We start from the raw sequence: 24,194 nt of genomic DNA, 5'->3' as shown, positions 1-24,194 counted from the left end.
GTTCAAACAATTGGATCAGAAAGAATGTGGAATGTTTTTTTTATTGGGAATAACTTTTTATAGTATTTTAATATACTTTATGCGTATATGTGTATATATGCTTTATAATATTTTGCCAGCGATAATTTTTTTTTTAAAGTTTAACGTAATATACGCAAAAAAATTAAAATTAATACAATATTTATATACATTATCTAGTATATCCAACACGATCTCTGGGAATCAATCTAAGCTCCGATCCATGTTTTAGAAATATATTTCCTGAAATCATAAATTGTATAATCAATATTCATATATTTAAGAAATAACGCGGTTGTAGTTATAAGATATACCCGCAGTTTGTTGAGGATTAATTCCTATGCCATCATCTGTAATTATAGCCGATGTAGCTGGTGGTACTCTAAATTCCTCAGCAGCAAACTTTAACACAGCAGTAAACGGAGTATTTTCCGGTACACTAAGTCTGCAATAAAATAAATGCATGTCCTTTACTTTACGCAAAAAAAAAATGTTACGGCATTTAAGTTAAGAAAATTAGCTGAAGAAAACGCTGCTGTATAAAAGTAAATACGTAATTTTTTAATAATATACTTTAAAAATTTGTGCATAGGACTGGCAATTATTTTATCGATACAATAATAAAAATGCGTAAAAAAATTTATTTTCTTGCAAAAATTACATTAAGTAATAATACAAAGTATAATTAGTATTAAAAGATATGTCGAATTTGAGAAATTAATTCGTAATATCTGATTCAACGTTACTCCAAATTTCATTGTTTGGCTGAGTTTTAACAGCAGATATTCTACTGTGTACTTTCTCGCGAATCACACGAGGGCCATTTAATAAGACTTTTATTATCCGACAAAGATGTTTATATTCGAATTTAAAGTCTGAACACCACTCTCCTTCTGTAAGATACATGTTCCGGCCAAAGTAGAATACTGCATCAACAAAATCTACATAAAACTGAATGCTTTCTTGAAGTAATTTTAAAAGTGCTTTCTTTTCAGTTTTTTCTATTAAAGCAACGCATATTTCTGGATCATAGTCATTTAGTTTTGGGGTAAAGTTTTGTACAACTAAATTTTTAATCGTGTCGTCATGTGATTCAACCGTTAAATGTACTAATCTCGGAATGTAGCCATCATTTAACATCTTATTTATACATTCTATTACATCGTCTCGTTCACCGTTAGCTATCGCTATTTGCCATGATATAATTAATGCTTCATTTTCCATATAAGACAGTGGTACTCCTAATTCTTCTAAAGATTCTATTATCATGTTTGTGGCAATAGAATTGCTTATTGTTTCATTTAGAAAAATAGTTAATCTATCCTGTCCAATATTTTGGGCATAGAGCTTCAAATATTCGTCTAATACCTCTATAGGAATACGACTGTCTTTCAAGTAACATTCTAACAATTTATCGCAAGCTTTCTCGAGATCCGAGCATGCGACATTGCGATTTTGTAAAAATAACTTTCGCTCCAGCTTCCGACTTAAGCATTTCTCAAAAGGCAGTTCGTTATCTTCCGCCTGCAGCTTCTCGACAGTACGTTCCACGAAATGAGCGCAATTAAAAGCTTGCGTTGCATTTTCTACGGTCATTTCTTCGCTAACAGTTGGGCTCTGCAGCAGCGCGATAAATGTATCGATAGTTTTAAAAATGTCAGAGCCGGCTGATTGCATGTTATTTTATAATTAAGACTCAATTTTTTATTTTTAAGCAGCCACTTACACTTTGTATGGCAGGTTAGGATCAGACGTGAGAGTTATTCTGAACGTAACTTTGTTGGATCTGTAACATTATTAAGTTTTGTATCAATGTGTTGTACAACAATGTACTAAACTGTCGAACATATGGTTCCCTCGTATCCACATAATCATAATCACATCAAACTGTTAAAAAAAAGATACGTACGATGCCATAATCGCTTGCACGTGAAATCAATACTCTATCAAATACGACAAATAGTAATAATCGCCCCAAGATGTAAACAATTTGCGATTGAGTGCAATATGCTCTGCGAAACTTATATCCTAACCTTTACTCGAAGTAGAATTACGGATAAAACTGACTCGGCGATAGTAACGTCGCGATTTGAGATTGTTCGGAACTAAAAATTATTTAACTTTTGTATCAAAAGAATTGTAAATAAATTTTTACAAATGAAATAAAGATGATTTGTAATATCCTAGTACGTACTATTTTATTTTTACCTGTTGCCTTTAGAGGAAGCAAGCGGATCAATTTAATAAATTGCTTTTTATTTTGCCATATGTTACTTTATTTTATTGTTATTATGCCGTATTTTACGTAATTTTGTTTTATTTTGCATTATTTTGTCTTATTTTTATTTTATTTTGCCGTATTTTATCTTATTTAACTCTATTTTATTTTATTTAAATATGTCTGATTTGTCGTTATCCATCTCAGCCATGTCAGTATTTGACGACGCCGAATCGTATGAAATCGTCTAAAAAGTATCAAAAGGTATTAGAAAGACAGAAGGAGTAAGTTGGTGCACGGCGAGAGCCAGTTTCCGCCAGTTTTGCTCGCTCGTGATTGGCCCATATTGACCAATAAAAAAAATTAAATTTAAATAGAAATTATTTGGCTGGCTAATATGGGCCAATCACGAGCGAGCAAAATTGGCGGAAACTAGCGGAAACTGGCTCTCGCCGTACACCAACTTACTCCTTCTATATTCCTAATGCTTCCTGACACTTTTCTGGCGAATTTCGGATGATTCAGTACTGCAAAATGTCGGAATAAATAACAATAAATCAGACACTTTTTAATAAAATAAGATGAAATGCGACAAAATAAAATAAAAACTAGATAAAATAAAGCAAAATAAAATAAAATAATGTAAAATACGACATTATAAGAATAAAATAATATAAAATATAGGAAAATAAATAAAATTTATTAAATAATATGTACCAAAGTGTACAATTTATCTCAACTCTGACTACAGTCTGTTCCGATTTTCTTGATAAAAACTTAGTCAATTTAAACAACAAAATAATATTATATATATATATATATATAATATATAATTAATGTATACAATGCATAAATATAAAATTATATTTCCTTATATAAAGTTTCAAAAACTTATAAGTTATGAGAATACGACGTTTTTCATATTTACATGTTACTTATATTATTTTATAACAAATAATATCATTGCTTTCTAAAACTCTTTAATATTGGATATATATTAGTTAATGCATCTTGTAGTTCAGTCCTGTTTTTTGCTCCTAAAAATTATCAAATAAACTTAATATTTTGCTATAGAATTATTTGTTGCAATATCTGCAAAAGCATTAAAGCATTAAAACATACCTGTTAATACAACTTTACCATTCACAAATATTAATAACACTACCCTAGGTACTACCATTCTATATGTCAGGCCAGGATATAACTCTGGTTCATAACTAGAGAACTGGCCATGCATGTGATTCAGATTTTCTAACTTGATTGGAAATTTTAAGTCGCACGTTGCGACTATGTTTTGTATTTTAAAGCAGGAAAACTTTACCTACAAAAAAAAAATATAAAATAAAAAAGCATTAGAAAATATATTAATCAGGTACATTAAAATTTCTATACGAGGTGATGATTACAGGAAAACCGAGTTTCTGGATTATCCTGGCGAACTTTCTCGCTGCTAAAAGTGAATCTTCTTCGCTCCTCGTGCCCGTGCACACTAACTTGCCGGATCGAAAGATCAGCGCCGTCGCTCTAGGATTCTGTATTCTCATTATCAATCCCGTAAATCTCGCCGGATTATACTCTGAATTCCTAGTTCTTACATTTATATACATGAGCTTCAGTTCCGTTTGCAAGTTGACTGTAGAGACTACATTTCTGCAAGAGAGAGAAAAAAAGGTAAACCTAGTAAGAATTTAAATACAGAATACTACATCATCTATTGTATAGTAACGAGTCAACAAACAGATCTCATTACATAACAAACATATTAGCGTACACTCACTGCAAACAAGGCTCCAGGACTTCTTTCGTGCTATTAGCCGGCGTTATTGGGATCATCGACGATTGCGGAATAACATTTTGCGACGTGCTAGGCCTCGGCACGCTCGTCTAGACACGAAATAATACAATATTTCAGAGAAAACAAATCGGAAAGCTCAACATATTTCAGCGAAAAACTTACCGAGAGCGGCGGTGCCATGGACCCATCTTCGATTGCATTTTTTGCAGGATTATTGAGCAATCTCTTTAATTCGTTATCCTCCTGCGCAACCTGCGTCATTTTATCAAGATACCGGTGCCAAGTGGACGCCGCGAGCACGCATGGAGCTCATGGAAATCATGGAGTGCACATGACGACCTAACCTCACCAGCGCTACGTTCAATAAATTCAACAACACGACGCGCGTTCGACGGCCTTGCGGCCATAGACAGATTTATATTTTCCGTATGCCTCTGCAGCGATTGCACTAGACTGGAGCATAAACTTCAACATAACCTCATCGTTCGCGCGAATCTATGAAATCGGAGCACAAATTTCACCGTCAAAAGTGGTATAACGCAAGCTGCACCGTGAGACAATAGCTTTTAATCAGCAACGATACAATGCAAGCAAAGACGGGCCCTTTAAAGAACGACGTCCACGATGTCGACGTGGAGTCGAACGTAAGTTAATTAACCTTCGTTTAAAATGCTTTACTGAAAATCGCTAATTCACGTATCGCAGGCAATCATGAAGAGAAAATTGCAAATGAAATCAGAAGCGTTGATGTTGTTGAGCCAAGAAATGGATCAGTGTAGGACGCAACGCGATCAATTTAAACTGATGGCCGAACAAATTCAAGAAAGGTTTCTGCACTTAAAGAAACAGATGTGCGACATGAAAGATTTGAACAGGTGATTTATTCCGGCCTACGGTGGCATCGTTTTAAGATTCGTCATTCTTTCGTTAATTTAATTAATATATTTTTATTTGCAGATGTTACAGTTTAGATGACGATTTAAAAACCTTAGATTTATTGACTGAAGCGCGAGAGCAAAATAAGTGCCTGAGACTACAGGTTGATACTTTAAGGCAGAAGCTAGTGGAAGCCGAGGGCGATATTAAGGTGTTACGTATAAATAATAATCGTACACCGATTGAACAGCAAGAAACTCAATTAGCGCCAGCTATACACCAAAGGGAGGAAATGATAGAACAGTTAGAGAAGTTAAATTTAAAGGCAAGCACAAATATGTAACTTTTTAAATAATTATATTTTGCCGTTTTGACGCTATTATTTGATATCCGCGTCTTTTAATTTTTTATTTATTAATCATTAATTTACTTTATGTTTGTTATTGATTTTTAAGTCTTTAAATTAATTTATAATAGAATAATTTAATACTTCGTAAATTAATTTCTGCTATAGTGTTCACAGTTGCAAACGGATTTACAAACAGTATTAGATGAAAAACACGAGTTGGAGATGGAAAGAGATGCCTTCAAATGTAAGGCACATCGTTTGAATCATGAATTGTCTAAAGCTCTGAATGCTACCAAACCAGTTGACTTGGATGCTCTTATTAACGAAAACAGGTAATTAAAAAAATTTAATTGTAATTGTAATCTTTATAGATTTGATTTTTATATATATTTAAAATATTCTAGGTACCTGCAGGAAAGATTGCAGCAATTGCTCGAAGAAAAGGAACTTACGCGGCAATCTCTGTCAAAATACAAAAGCATGTTGGATAGTAAAAGAGCTAAAGGAGCTATTAAATTGGGAGTAAATTCTGCAGCTGGTACAGTAATGACTCACAAACAAGTTGAACAACTTCTTCAAGAAAGTTCTTATATACCGCCACAAAAATCTGCTGCTGCCGTTACCGATTTACGATGTCTTTGCACTGCCTTGCTCGAGGCTTTAAATGACAAAACTTTAGCTTTGGCGCATCAGAAAAAAGCCAACAAAATATTAGCATTGAGAATTTGTGAATTGGAAAGTACTGTACAGTCACCAACTACGAAGCTCTTGGAAGGATACACAAACGCTAATGTTGATTTGAGGTGCGATAACGATTTCGATGATTTAGAACATACGGCTGACGGTAGTGTAGATAATATTGAAGAAAGTAATATAACAAGCGAGAATAATATACAATGTAACACTTTTCCCGAAAGTCAAGTCATGCAACAATTGCAGTCGATACAAATGAGTCTTCCAAAGAACTTAGGAGTATTGGTTCAAAAGGCATTAAATAATTTAAAAGATAACGATAAGCAGAAAATATGAAATTGAAAATATATGCTACAGAGAATCTGCATTTTATATGTATATTTAAATAGACGATGGAGTGCTCTAGTATAGACAGTACGTTAAACAATGTATTAATTCTTGAAAAAAATCTAGTCGTTATAAATTATATTTGTTTATCAATGACAAATTTAATTAATTAGCTTATTACATAAGCTAGCAATTTAAAGTGCTAGTCAATATATCAAACCAGCATTTAATATTTAATAATCTGAAAATTTAATAAATTTATTAAAAACTTATTATGTAAAAATATGTCTGCAATTAATAGTAAGACATATCATTAATGTGTAGCATGCAGTTGTACACTCACCACCGTCAGGAATGGCATTCGTGGTGCTGCGACGGCGGCTAGCGTACGTGATCTTGGCGTGGGGTGCGTCGAATCTCACACGAAGCGCGCGCGTAGATGTGATGCGGAGCACCGGTCACAGAGGACTGACGGAACGCGGCCTACTACATCTCCCCGCCCTCGGCGGCCGAGAGAGGGGGAAGTCACGTACGCCAGCCGCCGTCGCCGCTCGTCGCGGCAAATGCCATATCTGCCTTTATTAAAATTAAAAAATGTACTACCGTAATAAGTAGGTTGACAGTAGAATGATCGTACCAAGCGACGATGTTCTCGCAAATATTTTTGGTGCAAGACATTATCTATCTGATCTAACCAGGAATTAAACTGCGAATTAGATCTGTCTGCAAGTGTTATCAATGGTTCCGCCGATCTTTTTAGTTGATGATGAGATTTATTTTTCCTATAGATATGTATATAATTGTTATTCTGCTAAATATATAAAATTACATTCCAAACGTGTTACTTTTGCATATAAGTTAATGAATTCGGTTTTTGTTTCATTTCCCTCTGTTTTTTCCAATCATTAAACGCGTGATCGTTGGTAATGAGTCTCTCATTGATTTTTTTCTGCAGATTGGTTTTCTCGTTTGACTCATTTCGTGCCACGAGAGTAAGTGTTGGCTTAATTTGAATTTTGTAAATTTTAATTACTATTATCAATCTGTAATTGATGGATTTTTATGAAATTAAACTTACTTTTTGAGAAGCTTTTCTATATTCAGTATTCTTCAACTTCTTTTGCAACTCTTGTTGTTTTTTTTCTTCCGTTTCTTTCAATGATTTTCTGTACGTAAGACTTTTTTCCTTCTTCCAAGACTCGAAGGACAATCTTCTTTTTACTGGTTTAAATAATTTCCTGAATGATAAAAAACTTTGTTAGTTTATTGAACACATTTTTAATTGTATGATTAATTTTTATTATATATAAAAATATAACTCTTTATTTTGATTCCTATTTTGATTGGTGGTGTTGTACTGCAGCTTTTTCTTAATCTTTGCTTTCTGCGTTATTGTACTATTACAAATTTCGATTACAACTTGATTCGGTAAATTACTATCGTTATTAATATATTTCTCATCTTCAGAAACTTTTAAACAAGTTTTTTCGCCATTTTTAGCACCTATGATTGTCTATGAATATGGAAAAAAACTTATTATTTATGAAGTAAAATAATTATGTTACTTTAATAGCTGTGTAATACAACAGTTTACTAGTATAAAATAAAATAGAATATAATAAATATCGCTTATTTATTTTTTGTTTGATTAATATAATATCCTGTTTTTTATTCCGATTTATAACCTGTTCGATTTTTTTATTAACTTTTACATTATTTATTTTACTTGTTGCGTCTTCTAATTCTATCATTTTTTTTAAATACCAGTCTTCATAAATAGCTTGATATAATTTTGCTATTTGATCTAATAAATATTATTGTTTAATTAATAACGCGATGCATTATAAGAAATTTAGAAATATAATTAACTAACTGGAATCTTTGAGCGCTGTGTTAACCATTTGTTTTAAGATATTTCCTAAATTTTCAACAGAAACACTTTTCATTTTCATTTTGACAACTTTAGAAGATTGTAGTACTATATTTTAATTTGTAATTTAATTTTTCATAAAATAATGTTGACGTAAGATACTACGAATTTGAAGTTTTAATGCTATATTGTTTTGACACTCGGAAAATTTACTACGAGCAAGGAATAAATCGCGGAAAAGCGGCAATATTCGGACAACAATAAAACCTACATCTACATTTTATTTTTAAAACAGGGACATTTCCAATTGCTAAATATATTTACATGTAAAAAGAAATAGCTATAATCGGTGCTATTTTACAATCCGATAATACAAAACGATAATAATTTATTTATATACTTACTTAGTATATTATTCAATGAATATACGTGTAACCACACTTGTGCGTTTATGCAAAAATATGGATAGATATTTCTATTCTTAGATAATACAGCTGTACATTTATCAATGCAATAAAATATGTTAGTCCGAATTTATGCATGCATATGTGCCACTTTCAAAAACCACATAAAGACAATCACGTCGTATGACTCTATTATCACTTCGTGTTATTTTTAATCCAGTCAATGAACTCGGAAACGCGCGTGTACACGCCAGGATAGCCTGGTTCACCGCATTTGTTACCAAACGAAACAATACCGATCTGCGTCCAGTGACCTTTGATTTGCAACATCAGCGGTCCACCTGAATCACCTTGACATGCATCCTTACCGCCCTGGCTGTAACCGGCGCATAAAAATTTGCTGGTGATCGGCTGAAAATAAGCCGCATTGCAATCTTCATTTCTCCACACGGGTAGAACCGCCTGTCGTTGAACGGTGCTCTCTTTTCCACCTGTAATATCAATATTACCTCGTTAGAACATTTATTACAATTAAGAATATGTAAATATAAAGAAAAAAAAGCGAGAATATTAAATTGCAGTTTATCAAATGTAACGACGAAGGTGTTAATTACCGTAATAAGTAGTACCCCAGCCGACCACTGTCGGTCTGGCACCAGCAAACGGTTTCCCACGCGTTTGTGGCAAGCAAATAGGTATTACGTACGGCGATCTTCTTACAGTTCTAGTAAGCTCGAGGATGGCGATATCGTTATAAAAACCAACGCGTGAGAAATCTGGATGCGCGTGTATTTCCTTCACTGTATAAGTCTCTGGTGATGAAGGCTCGTCATCTCTTTCCAAATCGATATCACCAAGACGTACAGTAAATTGACGAGCGGCAAAACTGTAATTCATTAAAAAAATATTACATAATAAAATAATTCTGTCTAAAAGAAACAATAATTAGTATTAAGAATAAAATCGCTTTTATTGCCTCTTATCTCGAAATATTTTGGCCGTGTTTTTCCGTGACGCCAATTAATTCTCTCGCTTGGAACTTCGCTCAAGAAAGACAAGGGTCAAATGTTACTCACGGACGCTGTCGTTGATCCCGTGTGCAATGAGCAGCAGTAAGGATGTGACGTGGTCCTATCAAAGATCCTCCGCACCAGAATTCCGTTCGCCTAGCGCTATGAAGGAAGATCGCCGCCATCCAGGGCCAACGACCTGGTAGTGCTTCTTCACCTCCGACCACTCGGTATTTACCTGAATTTATTACTCCGCATTCTAGACAGATTAATATATCTTTTATCTCAAGTCTTTTAAAGAAAGTATTTTTAATGAGTTACAAAGAAATGTATAAGTACCCTCGTCGTCTTGAATAAAATTGTTGTCGATCGTCGCTATTGTTTCAAAGCCATTAGTACCGTTGACAAACGAATCCGTTGATGGAACGGTGTACGTAGGCCTCGTCGTCAAAGTAGTCACCGGAAACAGCGGTATTGGACGCGGTGTGGGAACTCTCGTGGGTCGAGCCGTTGGTCGTGGAGGCTGTTCAACGTTGATTTCAGAGGATACACCTCCAGTAATGCTGTAACATTCGTTCATTGTAATCTTTTTCATAAGATAAGAAAGGTACGTTAATGTCTCAAGATTTTCTTAAAGTATAAGAGATCAATGAATAATTTTGGCCAGGAGAGAAATAATAAGAAGCTTACATGGGAATAGACGGACTGTTAACTTTGTCCACTGGGCAGCAAACCCCCGGCACAAACAGACTCTTGAAGCAGAACGAGTTTTTCAGTTTATTGAGGTCGAGTAGCAATTGCGGGCAATTGCTGAGGTCCTGGCATTTTCCAGGCCCACCTTCGGCCGTCGTGCACGCAGATGACCCAGACTCCTTGTCTCTATTGGTAAGTTCCTCAGCGGGCTGTTCTTGCTGCTGGGTCAACGGGGCTTGCGTGGAAGACACGATCGTTTGTCTTAATGGTAGCGCGACACCGCGTACCAAAGGCGCTATGCTGTCCGTTACGTTGCGACCTGAAAAAATTAGCGAATAATTACATTAAAATAAAAAAAATATATATATATAATAAAACACGTACAACGCACTTATTCATTGTAATAATTAATTACCTTAATAGAGTGATTTTATTTTATGTTACCTAAAATATTCTTGGACAGAGTGTACAACGCCGAGGGCAGTTCCTTCGGCGGATAATCCGAGATCTCAACGCCCCTCGTCATATTGACGATGTAGTTGCCAACGGTGTTCAAGGCACCCAGGGTCTCGCTGATGGTCGCCAAAGGATCGCTCTGCTCGTGTTCCACCTTCACCAGCTGCGTGTAAGGGCGCACCTGCGTGTCTCTGCGAGCGAAAGCTGGCCTGTCCGATCTGCTCGGTCCAGCATCCCAGGAATGCAGCCACCCTCTCGTCGGCGAGACATACGAGTTCCTGTATCCGTACGCTGTGAAATTTTTTATTTTGCGTTAACAAAAAGCACGGGATCGAAGTGACGAGTCTAATGTTTCTGTAGGCAAAAAGCTGACTTACGATAAGTGCGATAGTGCACGACTTCTTCGGTGTACGAGAGAGAACCGCCAAGTAAACTCCATATTATGCACAAACCTGCAAAACGTTAACACGTGTAAATTATATGATAATAAAATTAGAGTCATTAATTTCGTTGCGAAAATTATACGTAACTAAAGAGATATCATCGTTCGCCGTTTGCATTAATTTTAATTGGATAAATACGTGGAAATGAACTCGATGTTTATTCATGACAATTATGAAGTCATCTGTCATCGGGAATACCGTAACACGCGCCTCGTCCATAATAAACAGGCGCGTTTCGCGTTACATAATGTGAAAACGCACGTCGGTGTACTTCTGAACTTTCCAATCTTCCCAGAAATTTATCGAAATTTCACACGCGGATGTGACGCACCGCACCTGCGTCATTTGGTCCTCGAAGATAAAACAAGAGAAAATGCGCGCCGTTACTTTCTCTCTAAAACGAAGGAAAAGACAATTACAAAAAGTGCGTGGCTGGCATATCGCGCGTTGCTCTTTTCATATCGTCATACAAGTCACGGCTTAATAAATCGCGTCCGGGAAATACTTTTAAACGAACCCGAGAACCCGCCGGTACCTCGCGATCCGGATATAGTCCCGGGCTTTTGAACTCGATTCGAAATCTCTTTAACGCGAGGAGAAAGAATTTCGAGAGCTCTGCCTCTAATCGACCGCGGCAATAAAAAGCCGGATTCCTCCTGCACGAAAAGAGGAATAACTAAAGAGAAAAGAAAAGAAAAGAAAAAAAAAAAGGAGACAAAAGATGCTGTTAGAGCCTCGAAAGAAATGCAAATCAGTCTTTGTGTCAGAATCGCGTGACCCAATTGTGAAACAAGCCTTTTTCGTAGAATGCTAAGCGGATACGCGGTTTTCTTTGGCCGTCGAAGGTCCCGAGGTTCCGGGATTCTGATGGCAGGGCCAGCCGCGGGGTGTCCCGTGTATAATTACAAAATTACGTGACTCTACGCGCGTGGAAGTAAGGATTTTTCGGAACTGGTCACGCCGGGCACTATACACGCACGCTTCTCTCATCGACGGTGAAAGTTGCCCGGCGTGAAAGTGTGCCTTTCTTCTTCCGTTCACTGATTCACGTCGCCCGATACGTCGAGAAGAGGACGGCGACGATTATTTATCCCTCCGCGAGTCGGAGATAGGGACGGCGAGAACGGTCTTTCAGGGTCTTCATCGGGGAAATTCCCCTTCCCCGCTCTCGTAAGCCCGCGGCGGCCCGTTCTTTGAATCCCTGATTAAATTTTCACTTCGCCGTTCCACCAACGAAATCGGTGACATTCGTTTGTAACGTTTGCTTTCGCCTATCTCGCCGGAAATTAGAAAAGTCAGGGAGAGAAAAGTCGCCGCGCACGGAGCCCGCTAAGTTTCCGAAACTATACGCGCGATAAATCCACGGGCAACTTACATTACCGCATATGGGATCGACGTACTTTTATCATCGGCTACAAGAGTTACAAGGACGCCGCGATTACATGAATCAGGATCGTTTTTTTTTTCTTTCCGCCGACATGCGGGTCAAAGTTGCATCGCGCCGTCTGGATTACGCCGCAGCTATAAGTCACGTTGCTAATACAATTGCATCGTCTTTCGCGTCGGCGATTTTAAAATAATTTTTCAATCTCCCGCATTTTTACAACAAACGCTACATCGGCGAATACAAATTCTGACATCATTCGAACGCGATAAGCTCCCTCGGCGGTTTCACAGGCCATCAACGCGCTGCCGCAATTCTGATTTGCATCTTCGCTAACTTTTCACGACCGTTTCGCCGGTCAACCAGTAGTGAAAATGTGAAAACACGAAAAGAAAAAAATAAAAAAGAAAAAAAAAAAAATAGCATGCCCAAGCCACATCTGGCAAATCGTACGTGCGCGTTATAAGTCCGGACTTTTGTTATACATATTTATATATGCTTTACATTGCGAACAATATACATGTGCCCACGTATAGTAACCCAGATATGTCGAACGTCGTGTGTGACGCATACGCTATACGATCGTCGCGATTTTATTTGCGACATCACGTGTCGTAAGAAGGAAAAAAGGAGAACGCGTCCGGATGTGTGCCGGCGTTTAAATCTCCGAATGATGCGCGCACCGCGTTCGCCGCGCGACGATTTTATGACTCCCGATATCGGACGATCGGCCTATAAAACCGCGCACAATCCTCTTTTACAAACGTGTCATTTAGTAAAATACATTTTCTTAGACGATTAGAGATACGTTCAATTAACGATATACCTACATTGGGATTAATTAACGCTTACAACGCTTTAAACAATGTAACTTTCGTGCGACCGGCTGGACGGAATTCGTTAACATTTTCGTGAATCCGCAAGTGTGTGCTACTAACTAATGAGATGGGAATCGCTCTACTATTATTAACGTCGTTAGTAGACTGAGATCGGCGATGTCGATGCGACAGATTCCACGTTAATCTAAATTCCGATACAGCGATACACGGGCGCGTAAAAGCGGATAGCTGCGCGGCAAGTAGCAATTAATTCATGGGACATTAATGAGAAAACCAATGCCGTGTGAAGTTTCGTTTTGCCAGTAGGTCACCGGAATCCCGGTATATCGTTAGACAATTCGCAGCGACAGCAAACTCTAATCCGAGAAAGTGAGAATCGGACTATGCGCAAGATACGGGGAAATTTACAAATGACGGTGTAATTGAGGCCACCTTCGACCTCCCCGCGGGACACGTCCGCCTTATTAAGACAAATTAAAGCAAAACCGTGATCGTTAAACTGAACGGTAAAAGAGAGGATGCACAAGAATGATCGTATCTTAAAACAAAAATTAATTTCAAATAAACGCGTAAGATATTAGTTTTTCTTTTTCACCTTCTAATGGATCTTTCTTATGTCAGAGATTCTGGCGCGTTTCACAGCTTTTACATTTTATGTTCGAGTAATTTTAATATTACATATTATATTATATTACTCTCGTAAATATATTCACATGTGTGTTACAAGCGCACGTGTTTTTTTTTTTCGCGAGATCACGAGGCAACGGATGAATCTTAGAAAGCAATCCCTTAGAAGACGCGTGCCACTGAGATATGCAAATAAATCGCTTTCTTACTTATTGATGCATCGACATGCCGATTCACTGAGGTTTCACTTTTGAAATCTAATACGTGTCAGCAATCACACTTTGACGTTAATAATATTCGCTGTCACTGTTGCGTGACGATCTGTATCTAATTCGTTCGAGCGAAACTGAACGATAAACAAATCAAAGACGATCCATTGGCACTAACAATCGCGTTCTCGCACATACTTGCATCCACGAAAATCCTAACGTTTTCCCTTAGGTCACAGAAAGGAGATCTCACTTACTCAGAATTGTTGACGAAGACATCTCCGTTTGAGGGAAAACTTATCTCGCGGACATCCCCAGCGTTTTGTCACAGCGTCGCGGATGGCATCCGTGACACCCGGGGCACGAGAGACGCGGCGCCGAACTATTTTAGCTAAGAATTGTCGTGTGAGAGAGCGCCGGCGAGTTATGCATGGTGCGTCGCGAGCGGCAAGAGAAACAGAGAGAGAACGAGAGTGATAATCGTGGCGGGGAGAAGGCACGAGACCGGCAGTAAAAAAAAAAAAGAAAAAAAAAGAAGAGAAAGAAGAGATTGGTAAAGGAAGGAAGTGTGCAATCGCGGCTGCACGGAACAGACGGACGGACAGACCCGGTCACAACGACTGTCCGTGAAAAGACCTCGACACACTTTACTCTCGACGGAAGATCGCGACCGACCGATCGACTCGCTCTCGCTCACTCTCTCCCGTTCTTCCTCCTTCTTTCTTCGAGGCGCCATCCCTAGTCTCTTCAAGGGAAAGTGGTGCTCCTTCTACGTCGTCGATACTCCGCCTTTCGATGATGATTCGTCACAGCGACACGGAGGAATGTTCCTGGGGAACTGGCGAGTCTTCTTTTAGATGCGTGATGTTGGAGATCCTTCGTTCATGACGTGAGTCTTCGTTTCTGGACGCTGAAGAAAGGAGTGAGCCAAGCACGATCCGTAATGTTGCCTAAATTTATTTACGCCGCTACGATAGTTGCCGCTACATCGATTTTCTGAATTCGCTGTATAAAGTAGGCATAGCTACCGCGTTATTCAACACGTATAATTGGTCTCTTGTTTTCCCGCAATTTAATAGATATAGATCCCCATTACTCTGTTATACTCTGATAGAGAACTGTTCTTCGAAGAATACAAGAAAATTGTACGGCGTAACATTGTACATTATTTGTTCGTTAATATTACATTTTATTAAGACAAACTTATTTAGATTAACACATGCATTTATAGCCTCTACGTCCCTTCCATTAAAGTCGATCACTTTTCAAATGGCAACAGCCATTCAAATCAATCGGTGTTCGTAAAACAAATGGATGGTGCGCAATTTACAAATCAATAGCAAAATAAATCGTATTTTATCTTATAGGGACAGTTCAGTGGAATCTATCAACACATGTACAAAAATCTGTTAGATGCAAATAGTTATCGTGAAAATCAGAGTTATATAGAAGAAACGATATATGCAATAAGAAACGCATAATTGCAAATTATGAGCGTTACTCAAATCTTGTTATGCACAATTTTATATAAAACTAATATTCATATTGCAATAAAACATGATGCCAGTAAAATATTTTTTTTTTTTTTTTTTTTAAATAAGTGAACACGGAAAATGCTTTTCTAATAGTTGAAATTTCTATACTTTCAAAATCGGACGCTGCAATTCACGCAATTAATAATTAATCTATCGTAATTTATTCGCACATTAAACTACTAGTATCTTGCAGTCGCCAAGAAATTGTTAGATTTTTGCGAGTAATTTCTGGTTACTTGAATGAATGTTGGCGAAAACTCGCATAATTCGATGATCAATATTTTCTCATAGGCATCGACGATTTGTACGCTTCAAACCGTTCGTATGACGGTGCTGTTCCAGGTGCAGCCAATCCCATAGATTGCATCGGTCCACTTTGATACGTTGGTGGGATCGGATGCCGCAATGTATTTCCCATGCTACTTGAGTTGCTCCATCTGTAACAAGGACGCACTTGGATAAACATCTAATGTCTCGCCGAGTAATTTTGCGATTGTATCGCGAACAAAGTGTAAGAAAATCACACGTGCTGAAAGTTACTCCTGTGAATCAAGTACCTGTTAACGTTATCGGAGGATCTAGAACTCCAACTGGAAGGTTCGTTGCGAGGATCGCGAGATCCGCTGCTCGTTACGGAATTGAAAGATTTTGAGGACGTAGGTCCTGAGTGCCAACCGCTGGGTGTACGATTGCTTTCCACGTAACGACTTTCACCTGTATATAACAATAATATGCAATAAAAAAAAAAATTTTTATAAATTTGCTGTAATTATTAAATATATATTTATGTAACTCCGCATTTGTAATATATGGCATGTTTTATGATAAAAGTGTTAATTGCGCTTACACCAAGACGACAATTAATGTAACAATATTAGCATCAAATATTTGTACTGCATTTATTAAATAAAAAGTTTCTATATTTTTATTGTTCGATTTCGTTCATTGAATTAAAAGGTTCAACTGACTACAATAAATGCTCGATACAAAGTATATAAATTTTTATTATGAAGCATACACATTTGTAAAAGAAAATACAGATTAGATTTGGAATAAGATAATAAATTTATGTGTATGTATCAAAAATTAATAATAACTTTTAAGTAACCAAAATCTACGTTATATTCAAATAGTTTTAACTTCATCTATTTTATAACCTAATTATAAATGTGTATTTAAGTTACAATAGAAACTATTCTTGTTTTTAAAAATGTTTGGCACTTTAAAGGATAATTTGATTATTATATTGCAGCTTTACCTAAAGTTACTACCTTATGCTTACATCTTGTGTACAAAATAAAAAAATTATTATTTAAAAATGAATAAATGTAACGTGAATTATGAAAGTAATGTAAATTCTGAATGTTGTACATCTAAAACCACCTCTCATACATATACGATTTATCGTACTTACGTGGTGCGCTAGATGTCGGAGGTTTGAAACTATCACTGTAACGCGTATGAGTATCTCTAGAGCTTCGATGTGTCTCAGGATCAGAACGTCGTACTTCGCGTTCACGAGTGTAAGATGTGGCATTTGAACGATCATATCTGTAAAAATTTAAACAAAAAATAAAATTAAATTTAAAATATAATTATTATTTTATTTACCTTGAGAATACAACACGTACCTCTCTTTAACTTGTCGAGGATCTAAAGATGAAGATGTAGTAGATAGACTCTCTCGTCGAACGATAACTTCCCTTCCTCGAGAAACATCAGAGAAGCTATCTGGTCGACTATTTCTTGAAGAGAAATCGCTACTTCTCTTAAATTCTTTTTTTAGTCCCAATTCTTGAGTAGATCTATAACAAATTTTAATTGTTGTATAATTTTATTCATTAATGCAAATATCGAACTGTTAGATTAGGTTAGAAATACATATATACTATTCATTTTTACGCGTTAAAACTTTGTGACGATCTTGATTGATATTTAAATGAAATAAATATTAAAGCAATTGAATTAAGTGTACCTGCTGGATTCATATCGAGACGGTGGTGAAGGGTCCAATCGTCTATCTGACACTCGTTCTAGCATTTCATTTCGTCTGTCCACTATTCTGTCCGGGCTATGTCTACGACTGTGTTCTGTAGCTATTCGTTTTCTATCAGATTCCACGTACAAATCTCGTGGATCTCTTCTATCACTAGACGTTCTTTTTATGGACGGTGGAGGTGGTACACGTCGACTTTCCTCTAAACGCATCTGCTGTCTTTTCAATTCCATTCTCTCGCGCTCGAGTTTCTCTCTCTCGACCTTCTGTCGTTCACGCTCAAGTCGTAGTAACTCAGCTTTTTCTTGCTCGATTCGTTCTCTTTCTCGTCTCAATTTCTCTCGTTCTCTCTCCAAACGTGCAGCTTCTTCTCGGTGTCTACGCTCAATCTCTCGTTGACGTTCCATATCTTCCCTTCGTCTTCGTTCTTCTTCCCTCAGCATCCGTTCCCTTTCGCGTAATCTTTGTCGTTCACGTTCTTCCTAAAAAGTTAAAATTATTTATTAAACGTTATTCTTATTTTTGCTATTGTCAATTTTATGTAAAATTAAAGTAAACAAAAGTATTTACTCTAATTTTAGCAAATGTCAGTACATCATCGCGCTTGCGTCGTTCACGGCTTCGGGATCGACTATGAGAGCGGTGATCTTTATCCCAGGTACGAATCCGTTTTTCTTCTCGCCTTCCTCTTTCACTCTCCGGCTTTTTGCTGGTAGATTTTGTAGATCGCGAATCGGACTCTTTAGCTAGATCTTCCTTCTTATCTTGCATCTCGTTTTTTATCTTCGGTTCAGCGCTTTCAATTTTGTCATCAGATTTTTTTACTAAATAAATACAAAAATTATTTAATGTCTATTATCATAAGTTATAATAAAACTCGTAAAAAAAATATATATATATATATATATTTACCAGGGTCTGATCCTTTTTCTTCCAATTCTTTCTTTACTTCCTTTTCTTTTCTATCAATTATATCATGATCTTTCGCTTTTTCTTTCTCCTCTTTCTTTTCTGATTTACCATTAACTGCATCACGTTTACGTACGTGACTTTGTTGTGTATCACCCTTTGCCTGTAACATAAAAAAATTTTTTTAATGTTAAGCAAGTATAAAAATAAACTTTCAAGCAAAGATTTAAACGATCATAATTTACTTTTTCAACGGATATGACACGTCCATGAAGTTCGGTTCTATGCAAGTGCTGTATACATTTCGCAGCATCTTCGCTCGAAGACATGGTAACGTAACCGTAACATCTTGCTCCAGGCGTTCTTGCATTTGTCACTACTTTTGCGCCAATGACTTTACCATACTTCGAGAAGATTTGCTTCAAATCGGTCGCTCGAGTACTGGATGATAAACCGGATACCCATAAGTTGCGACTGCTTGCGTTTGTTGGATTGATTTGAGACGTCTTTTTATCTGCAAGTTATTGTAAAACACATTACATTTAAATATGATTCTATAGAATTTATAATTTCTTTTAAATTGTAGATAAAAAATATTAGATTCAATACGTATAGTTTACCTTTCTCTTCTCTCTTCTGATTCTTATTAGTAGATTCCGCGCTGAAAGAGATAATATTGCCATTATATCAGAAAATAAAAATTCAATAATTCTGATTACAAGTAACAAATTAGGACTACAATGTGCTTAATAAATCTCTGTAACTATGTTAAGGATATAAATTTGGCTAGCAACTTATTTTTTAATGATATGACCTAAATACTTTTTTCTTTCTTTTTTTTTGAGGGGGGGTGGAAGGTTTCACTCGTACACCATCTCGTACGTCGTCGGTTCTATTTAGATTATTGAACGTATAATCACTATGTCCTTGGTTTATCCACTTTTATCACTCATGCATAAAGAAATCGTGTCCATGCGGCAACATTTATCAGCTAAGTATCCACGAAAAGGTCATCTGCTGTATAGTTCTTCTGACAGGATACTTCTTGCCGCAATCGGGAGTTTATTTTTTTTTTTTTTTACGTTTTTCTCTCTTTTTTTTGGGGGGGTAGTAGTATCTTCAGCAATAGGATCGCTTCTTGGTAGTACGAGAACTTTTAGCACGCTTTGCCGAATATAATTTACCATGAGACATTAATGTCCTTTAGCGATGTACGATGAAATTGCTGCCATTCAATAAAACGAATAAATGTCCTCGTCGTGTAAGAAACACAACACATAGAACTTGTCCAAGTTTTTTTTTTTTTTTTGTCTTGGTTTATAAAATACGTGTAATCGTTTTTATTGAATATGCGAAGAAAAATATAAGCAACATTCAACTGAGTTTAAGTTTGCTAGCCAAGTTATTGATTTCTTAACATACTTTCCAGAGTTAAGAATTATGACCTAAAGGGAGGACACAAATTGGAAGATTAACTTCCGAGATTCGATTTAAAAAAAGGGAATTGAACATAATCTTGCATGTGATGTGAGTGATCTCATCTTGGAAATCCATTGTCCTGACGGTACAGAGAGAGAGATAGAGAGAGAGAGATCATCCCGATGATACGGTTATGCAGCAGTAGAACATCCCTAGCAGAGTTGTGAGCGACATATTTCCAGTTTGCTGTACCACAGTACTGCGAACCGTATTTTTTAGCTCTATGAGAGAGACCAACCTCTTGCTTCCTCCATCTCCACCCTCCTGCTTGATCTTCATCCCGTTCGCGCCAGACGTCGTCCCTTCCTTGCCGCCAGCGCCAGGTTCCGCTCTACCGCTGCCTTTAGAGTCTCCCTTCTTGTTCTCTTCTATTTTCTTCTTCTCTCCACCATCTGCGGGGACAATCAAGGTAGCATAGTCACTTTCTGCGAAGCCCAGATTCTTCTCCCTCCCTCCTAACATCTCCTGCTTTAGTGGCTTGTGACTTCCAGTCAGGAATTTTGGCCAAGTCACTAATAAATTCACACAGCAAGCAACAACGTGACTTGCACGAGATTACGAGTCACCGATCTTCGATAGCATCGGTTTGATCCAGGGAACCTAAAGTTTTTCCGTCGTGTTTATACCAGTTACACGCGCGCGTGCTTGCGCATAAAGCAATCTTCGCATCTCTTTTTCACGAAACTTCGAATTAAGAGTCGAATTAAAAAAGAAAAAGAAAAAAAAAGAAAAGAAAAGAAAAGAAAAAAATAACGATAAATGTGTCGCAGAAATGCTTATCAATTTCGTGAAATTGTACTGCTCTATGTTGATAAAATAACTTCTGCGATAGATTTTACTAATCTCGCGTGAAGAGGTGACCGTTTGCACGAACGATTCGAAGATACTGGTCAAACCTTGTGTCGCACGAAATTTCTATTTTGCGGCAAATATTTGCTGGCGTATACTTGAATCTTGCTGTATCCATGTAATTCGATGATATGAGAAATCCAACGATGCTCTATGTGGTAGGTATAATTAATGTAATTGCATATCAAATTATAGCGTTAACTAACTTAAAGACTATGGGATATGGCTTGTTTGCTCGAACAGTAGCACGGGAATGTCGGGATGTACACTGTTTATCTCGGTGAAAAACCTTATCATCACCATGTGTTTATCCCGGTTGAAACTCCGACTTGCACTTCATTGATAGTACGCCACGTCTATTGTGACTGGACTATATCGCATCCGGTTGAAATGACGTTCACGATGAGGCTTGAAGACCGGAACTCATAGGGTGAGGAAGAAGTTGGTTGCAGATGATTCCGACGTTGCCCTTGTTCCAAATAAATTACGCGAGTACGTTCTTGAAGAGACGCGTGTTCTTGATGCTAGTTTCTCTAACTTACTCGGGATGCCGCAGATACAAATATCGCTAGCCTTGATACTTGGAATACTTACAACAAAATTTAAAAAATAATAAATAATGGTGAACTTACCTTTGTGCCTATCATGAGACTCTGTCTGTAATAAAAAAAAAAAGACATAGATTAAAAATAATTCCAGAAAAATGTTTAACCTAGAATTTTTCAGAAATTATTTATATGAAATTTCTTAGAGAAATTTTTTCTTAAATTATACCTCTTCAGCTAGGAGATTCTCTTCATCTTCTCCAATAGTTAAGTTGATAGAGTCCTCATTGTCTATGCCATTAGCTTCGACAGTAGCAGACGGTGTCTCTGAGGCTTGATTCGAAATAATCTTTTCTGCCTCATTCTTCTTATTGCTCTGTGTATTTTCACTCAAAGTTTTAACTTCTTGCACTTTATCTTCTTGTTTTTCCTCCTTTGTAGTATTTTTAATTTCAGATTCAAACTTTTAAAAAATAAAAATAAATTATTAATTTGCATAAATTTAAATTTTAATCAAGATATTAACATTAATCTGTATGCAATACCTCTTTCACTTCTTCCTTGGTAGAAGTATCTTTTTCATCATGGGCATCTGTCTTTATTTCAATCTTAGACTTATCTACATTTTCCTGTTCATTTTCTACTTCTTTAATAACTCGAAATACCATCCAGTCATCTTGATGTGATAATTTAACAAGAAATTAAACAATAAATATAATTTTTATATTTTAATTTCACATATAAAAAATTATATAAAAAAAAAAAAAATATATGTACCTGCATATTTTTTCGGAATTTTACCTGATGGTACGATAAGATACTCGTCAGGATTTTTTCCTTCATCCAGTATTGCCTAAAAATAATAATTTATTAGTAAGATTGAAAATGCAAATCATTATTATCGGCGAAAAATTAATATACGTCTAGAATTTGTCGTTTATTACTTCGACTCTCCCTTCCACTCATAGCATTATTTACGTAACACTCTTTTTACCAACGCTTGGCATGCTAAAATACAGTCGAGGAGAAAACAATCGTTTATTTGAACACACCAATAAAATAAATTATCCTTCTCCCACTCCAGAAGATATGGTTAGGTTGCGCAATCTTTCATCAAGTTCTCCAGCACGTTTTTTTGGCGAGCACATTGACTGCCGAGATAATTGAATTCTTAGTCAAGCCCCAATGCGCGACAAATTCGATGCTTCTTTCAACCGAGACGAATACGCGACAAGCTCGCTGAATCAATGAGATCGATAGGGCGATAAACTGCCGTTGGACTTGAGCGAGGGGCTTGACGAAAGGGACGAAGGGCGGTTTCGCTTACCTTAGAAAGGCGTTCAAGAAGCGCCGCTTTGTTACCGGTCTTGTCCAGCCCGCGGCGTTCCAACTCCATTTTCAGGTCTATAACACGAAGCTCGATCAGCTTTTTCCCTTCGACATCGGCCATTGTACCCGTAACGTATGTGCCAATTGTGTGCGGAACAGAGCACGGCGTAGGTAGCAACCTACGCGAATCGACGTCGACGGATTACGTTCAAGTTCGAGGATTAGATGCACGCGTGATTTGCGATAAAACTTCACCCAAGTGAGAAATTTGGCGACACTAGGTAACAACACGTTACGAAACTCTCGTTGCTGATATCGTTGAATCACCGTACCGAGTGGAACAGAAGGCCATTGCAGCCATATTGCGTTTGATTGCGTCCACCATCGAATATCGAAGTGAGTAGAGTCGCATCGAGTAGTGCGATGGAGTTCGTTCCGCGGGAATTTTCAAAGTGAGAAAAGGCAATGACGCCAAAAATAAGAAATCTGTAAAAAAAACGATAATTATTTTTTTGCCAGATTCCTATTGTTTGGTGCAAAAAAGCGTCGAATAAACGTAATTACGTCGACAGTCGTGGTGAGAAGTATAAACTGTAGAATTATCATCGCAAGTTACATGAGCGAATACGTAGAACTTTTAACAGATGGCAATGCTATGGCTATAAATTCAGTTATAGTCTAAATTGTATTTTGTCAATTGATTTTACAGATGAAAAAACAATTCTATTTTGTCTATTTTAGATATATTTTTCTTTAAGAGTGATTAAAAATAATGGCGACTATACTATAATACACATTTCATTATAGTAATTGATCATTGCGTGGTTATCATAACGGAAAGATAATCGCCTTATACGCAATTACAAAGAAAATTAATTCATGAATTGTACATCCACTCCCAGTTGATTAAAAAATTAATCTCTTTTATAAATTAAAGTCAATAATTCATCATGATTTAAAATGCAAAATAATTTTAATTGTATATAAAAGATAAAATAAAATAGATTATCTCGAATTGTTTTCCCATGCATAATATCATTTGGTTTATGCGTATGTGCAAATTCATTCGCTTTAATATGTATTTCTAAACTTGTTATATGAATTAAAATATTTTATAAAAGTGCCCGTAGTATTTTACATTAAAATTTAAATTTTGCAAAACTCATATTAAACTATTAATCACCTAATGTGATTATAATACATATCAAAACTTCTTTCATCAAGTATATTAACGTTAAATCTACGTGACAACTTACATAATCGGTTTGACTTCCCTACGTAACAAAAGCTAAATATACACATGCATAGTTGGATAATTCTTATATATAAAAAGTATTCGCT

General features: G+C 36.6%; 7 protein-coding genes across 8 annotated transcripts; 1 reads left to right on the top strand and 6 right to left on the bottom strand.

The window, feature by feature from the left end:
- Positions 1 to 23: 23 nt before the first annotated feature.
- LOC139110972 (ubiquitin-fold modifier 1) lies at positions 24 to 2,343 on the bottom strand. The gene is made up of 4 exons (XM_070670976.1): positions 1,928 to 2,343; positions 1,745 to 1,804; positions 333 to 463; positions 24 to 261 (listed from the first exon to the last, which is right to left on the bottom strand). Exons 1-4 carry the CDS (start codon positions 1,933 to 1,935, stop codon positions 191 to 193), a joined length of 270 nt encoding a protein of 89 aa, XP_070527077.1. The 5' UTR covers positions 1,936 to 2,343; the 3' UTR covers positions 24 to 190.
- LOC139110967 (uncharacterized) lies at positions 640 to 1,735 on the bottom strand. The gene has a single exon (XM_070670970.1). The coding sequence runs from the start codon at positions 1,693 to 1,695 to the stop codon at positions 736 to 738; it is 960 nt and encodes a 319-aa protein (XP_070527071.1). The 5' UTR covers positions 1,696 to 1,735; the 3' UTR covers positions 640 to 735.
- Positions 2,344 to 2,915: 572 nt separating the features above from the next.
- Trf (TBP-related factor) lies at positions 2,916 to 4,613 on the bottom strand. The gene is made up of 5 exons (XM_070671065.1): positions 4,194 to 4,613; positions 4,014 to 4,120; positions 3,643 to 3,886; positions 3,359 to 3,557; positions 2,916 to 3,273 (listed from the first exon to the last, which is right to left on the bottom strand). Exons 1-5 carry the CDS (start codon positions 4,290 to 4,292, stop codon positions 3,197 to 3,199), a joined length of 726 nt encoding a protein of 241 aa, XP_070527166.1. The 5' UTR covers positions 4,293 to 4,613; the 3' UTR covers positions 2,916 to 3,196.
- On the top strand, positions 4,604 to 7,536 carry LOC139111031 (coiled-coil domain-containing protein 149-like). Its single transcript, XM_070671066.1, has 5 exons — positions 4,604 to 4,675; positions 4,737 to 4,906; positions 4,989 to 5,232; positions 5,422 to 5,588; positions 5,661 to 7,536. The coding sequence occupies exons 1-5, from the start codon at positions 4,616 to 4,618 to the stop codon at positions 6,283 to 6,285; spliced, it is 1,266 nt and encodes a 421-aa protein (XP_070527167.1). The 5' UTR covers positions 4,604 to 4,615; the 3' UTR covers positions 6,286 to 7,536.
- Positions 7,118 to 8,228, bottom strand: LOC139110907 (uncharacterized). The gene is made up of 5 exons (XM_070670869.1): positions 8,150 to 8,228; positions 7,962 to 8,080; positions 7,596 to 7,789; positions 7,355 to 7,514; positions 7,118 to 7,279 (listed from the first exon to the last, which is right to left on the bottom strand). The coding sequence occupies exons 1-5, from the start codon at positions 8,226 to 8,228 to the stop codon at positions 7,118 to 7,120; spliced, it is 714 nt and encodes a 237-aa protein (XP_070526970.1).
- Positions 7,552 to 15,228, bottom strand: LOC139111028 (proclotting enzyme). The gene is made up of 8 exons (XM_070671063.1): positions 14,469 to 15,228; positions 11,087 to 11,161; positions 10,698 to 11,000; positions 10,251 to 10,572; positions 9,900 to 10,123; positions 9,627 to 9,819; positions 9,165 to 9,436; positions 7,552 to 9,041 (listed from the first exon to the last, which is right to left on the bottom strand). The coding sequence occupies exons 1-8, from the start codon at positions 14,488 to 14,490 to the stop codon at positions 8,746 to 8,748; spliced, it is 1,707 nt and encodes a 568-aa protein (XP_070527164.1). The 5' UTR covers positions 14,491 to 15,228; the 3' UTR covers positions 7,552 to 8,745.
- A 148-nt stretch (positions 15,229 to 15,376) lies between these two features.
- LOC139111027 (SAFB-like transcription modulator) lies at positions 15,377 to 23,583 on the bottom strand. 2 transcript variants are annotated; one of them, XM_070671062.1, is made up of 15 exons: positions 22,852 to 23,583; positions 22,302 to 22,377; positions 22,070 to 22,200; positions 21,754 to 21,987; positions 21,612 to 21,636; positions 20,369 to 20,522; positions 19,272 to 19,312; positions 18,897 to 19,165; positions 18,655 to 18,814; positions 18,337 to 18,566; positions 17,722 to 18,224; positions 17,378 to 17,551; positions 17,161 to 17,297; positions 16,304 to 16,460; positions 15,377 to 16,183 (listed from the first exon to the last, which is right to left on the bottom strand). In XM_070671062.1, exons 1-15 carry the CDS (start codon positions 22,972 to 22,974, stop codon positions 16,021 to 16,023), a joined length of 2,577 nt encoding a protein of 858 aa, XP_070527163.1. In that variant the 5' UTR covers positions 22,975 to 23,583; the 3' UTR covers positions 15,377 to 16,020. The 2 variants fall into 2 exon arrangements, with proteins under 2 accessions (XP_070527163.1, XP_070527162.1); XM_070671061.1 differs by having other exon boundaries at positions 18,313 to 18,566; positions 22,852 to 23,580.
- Positions 23,584 to 24,194: the final 611 nt, after the last annotated feature.

The sequence above is a fragment of the Cardiocondyla obscurior genome, linkage group LG22, assembly GCF_019399895.1.
Source record: "Cardiocondyla obscurior isolate alpha-2009 linkage group LG22, Cobs3.1, whole genome shotgun sequence".
In the NCBI taxonomy this organism is placed as follows: domain Eukaryota; kingdom Metazoa; phylum Arthropoda; class Insecta; order Hymenoptera; family Formicidae; genus Cardiocondyla; species Cardiocondyla obscurior.
Note: the sequence above shows the minus strand (reverse complement) of the source record. Positions and strands in the feature narration are given on the sequence as shown.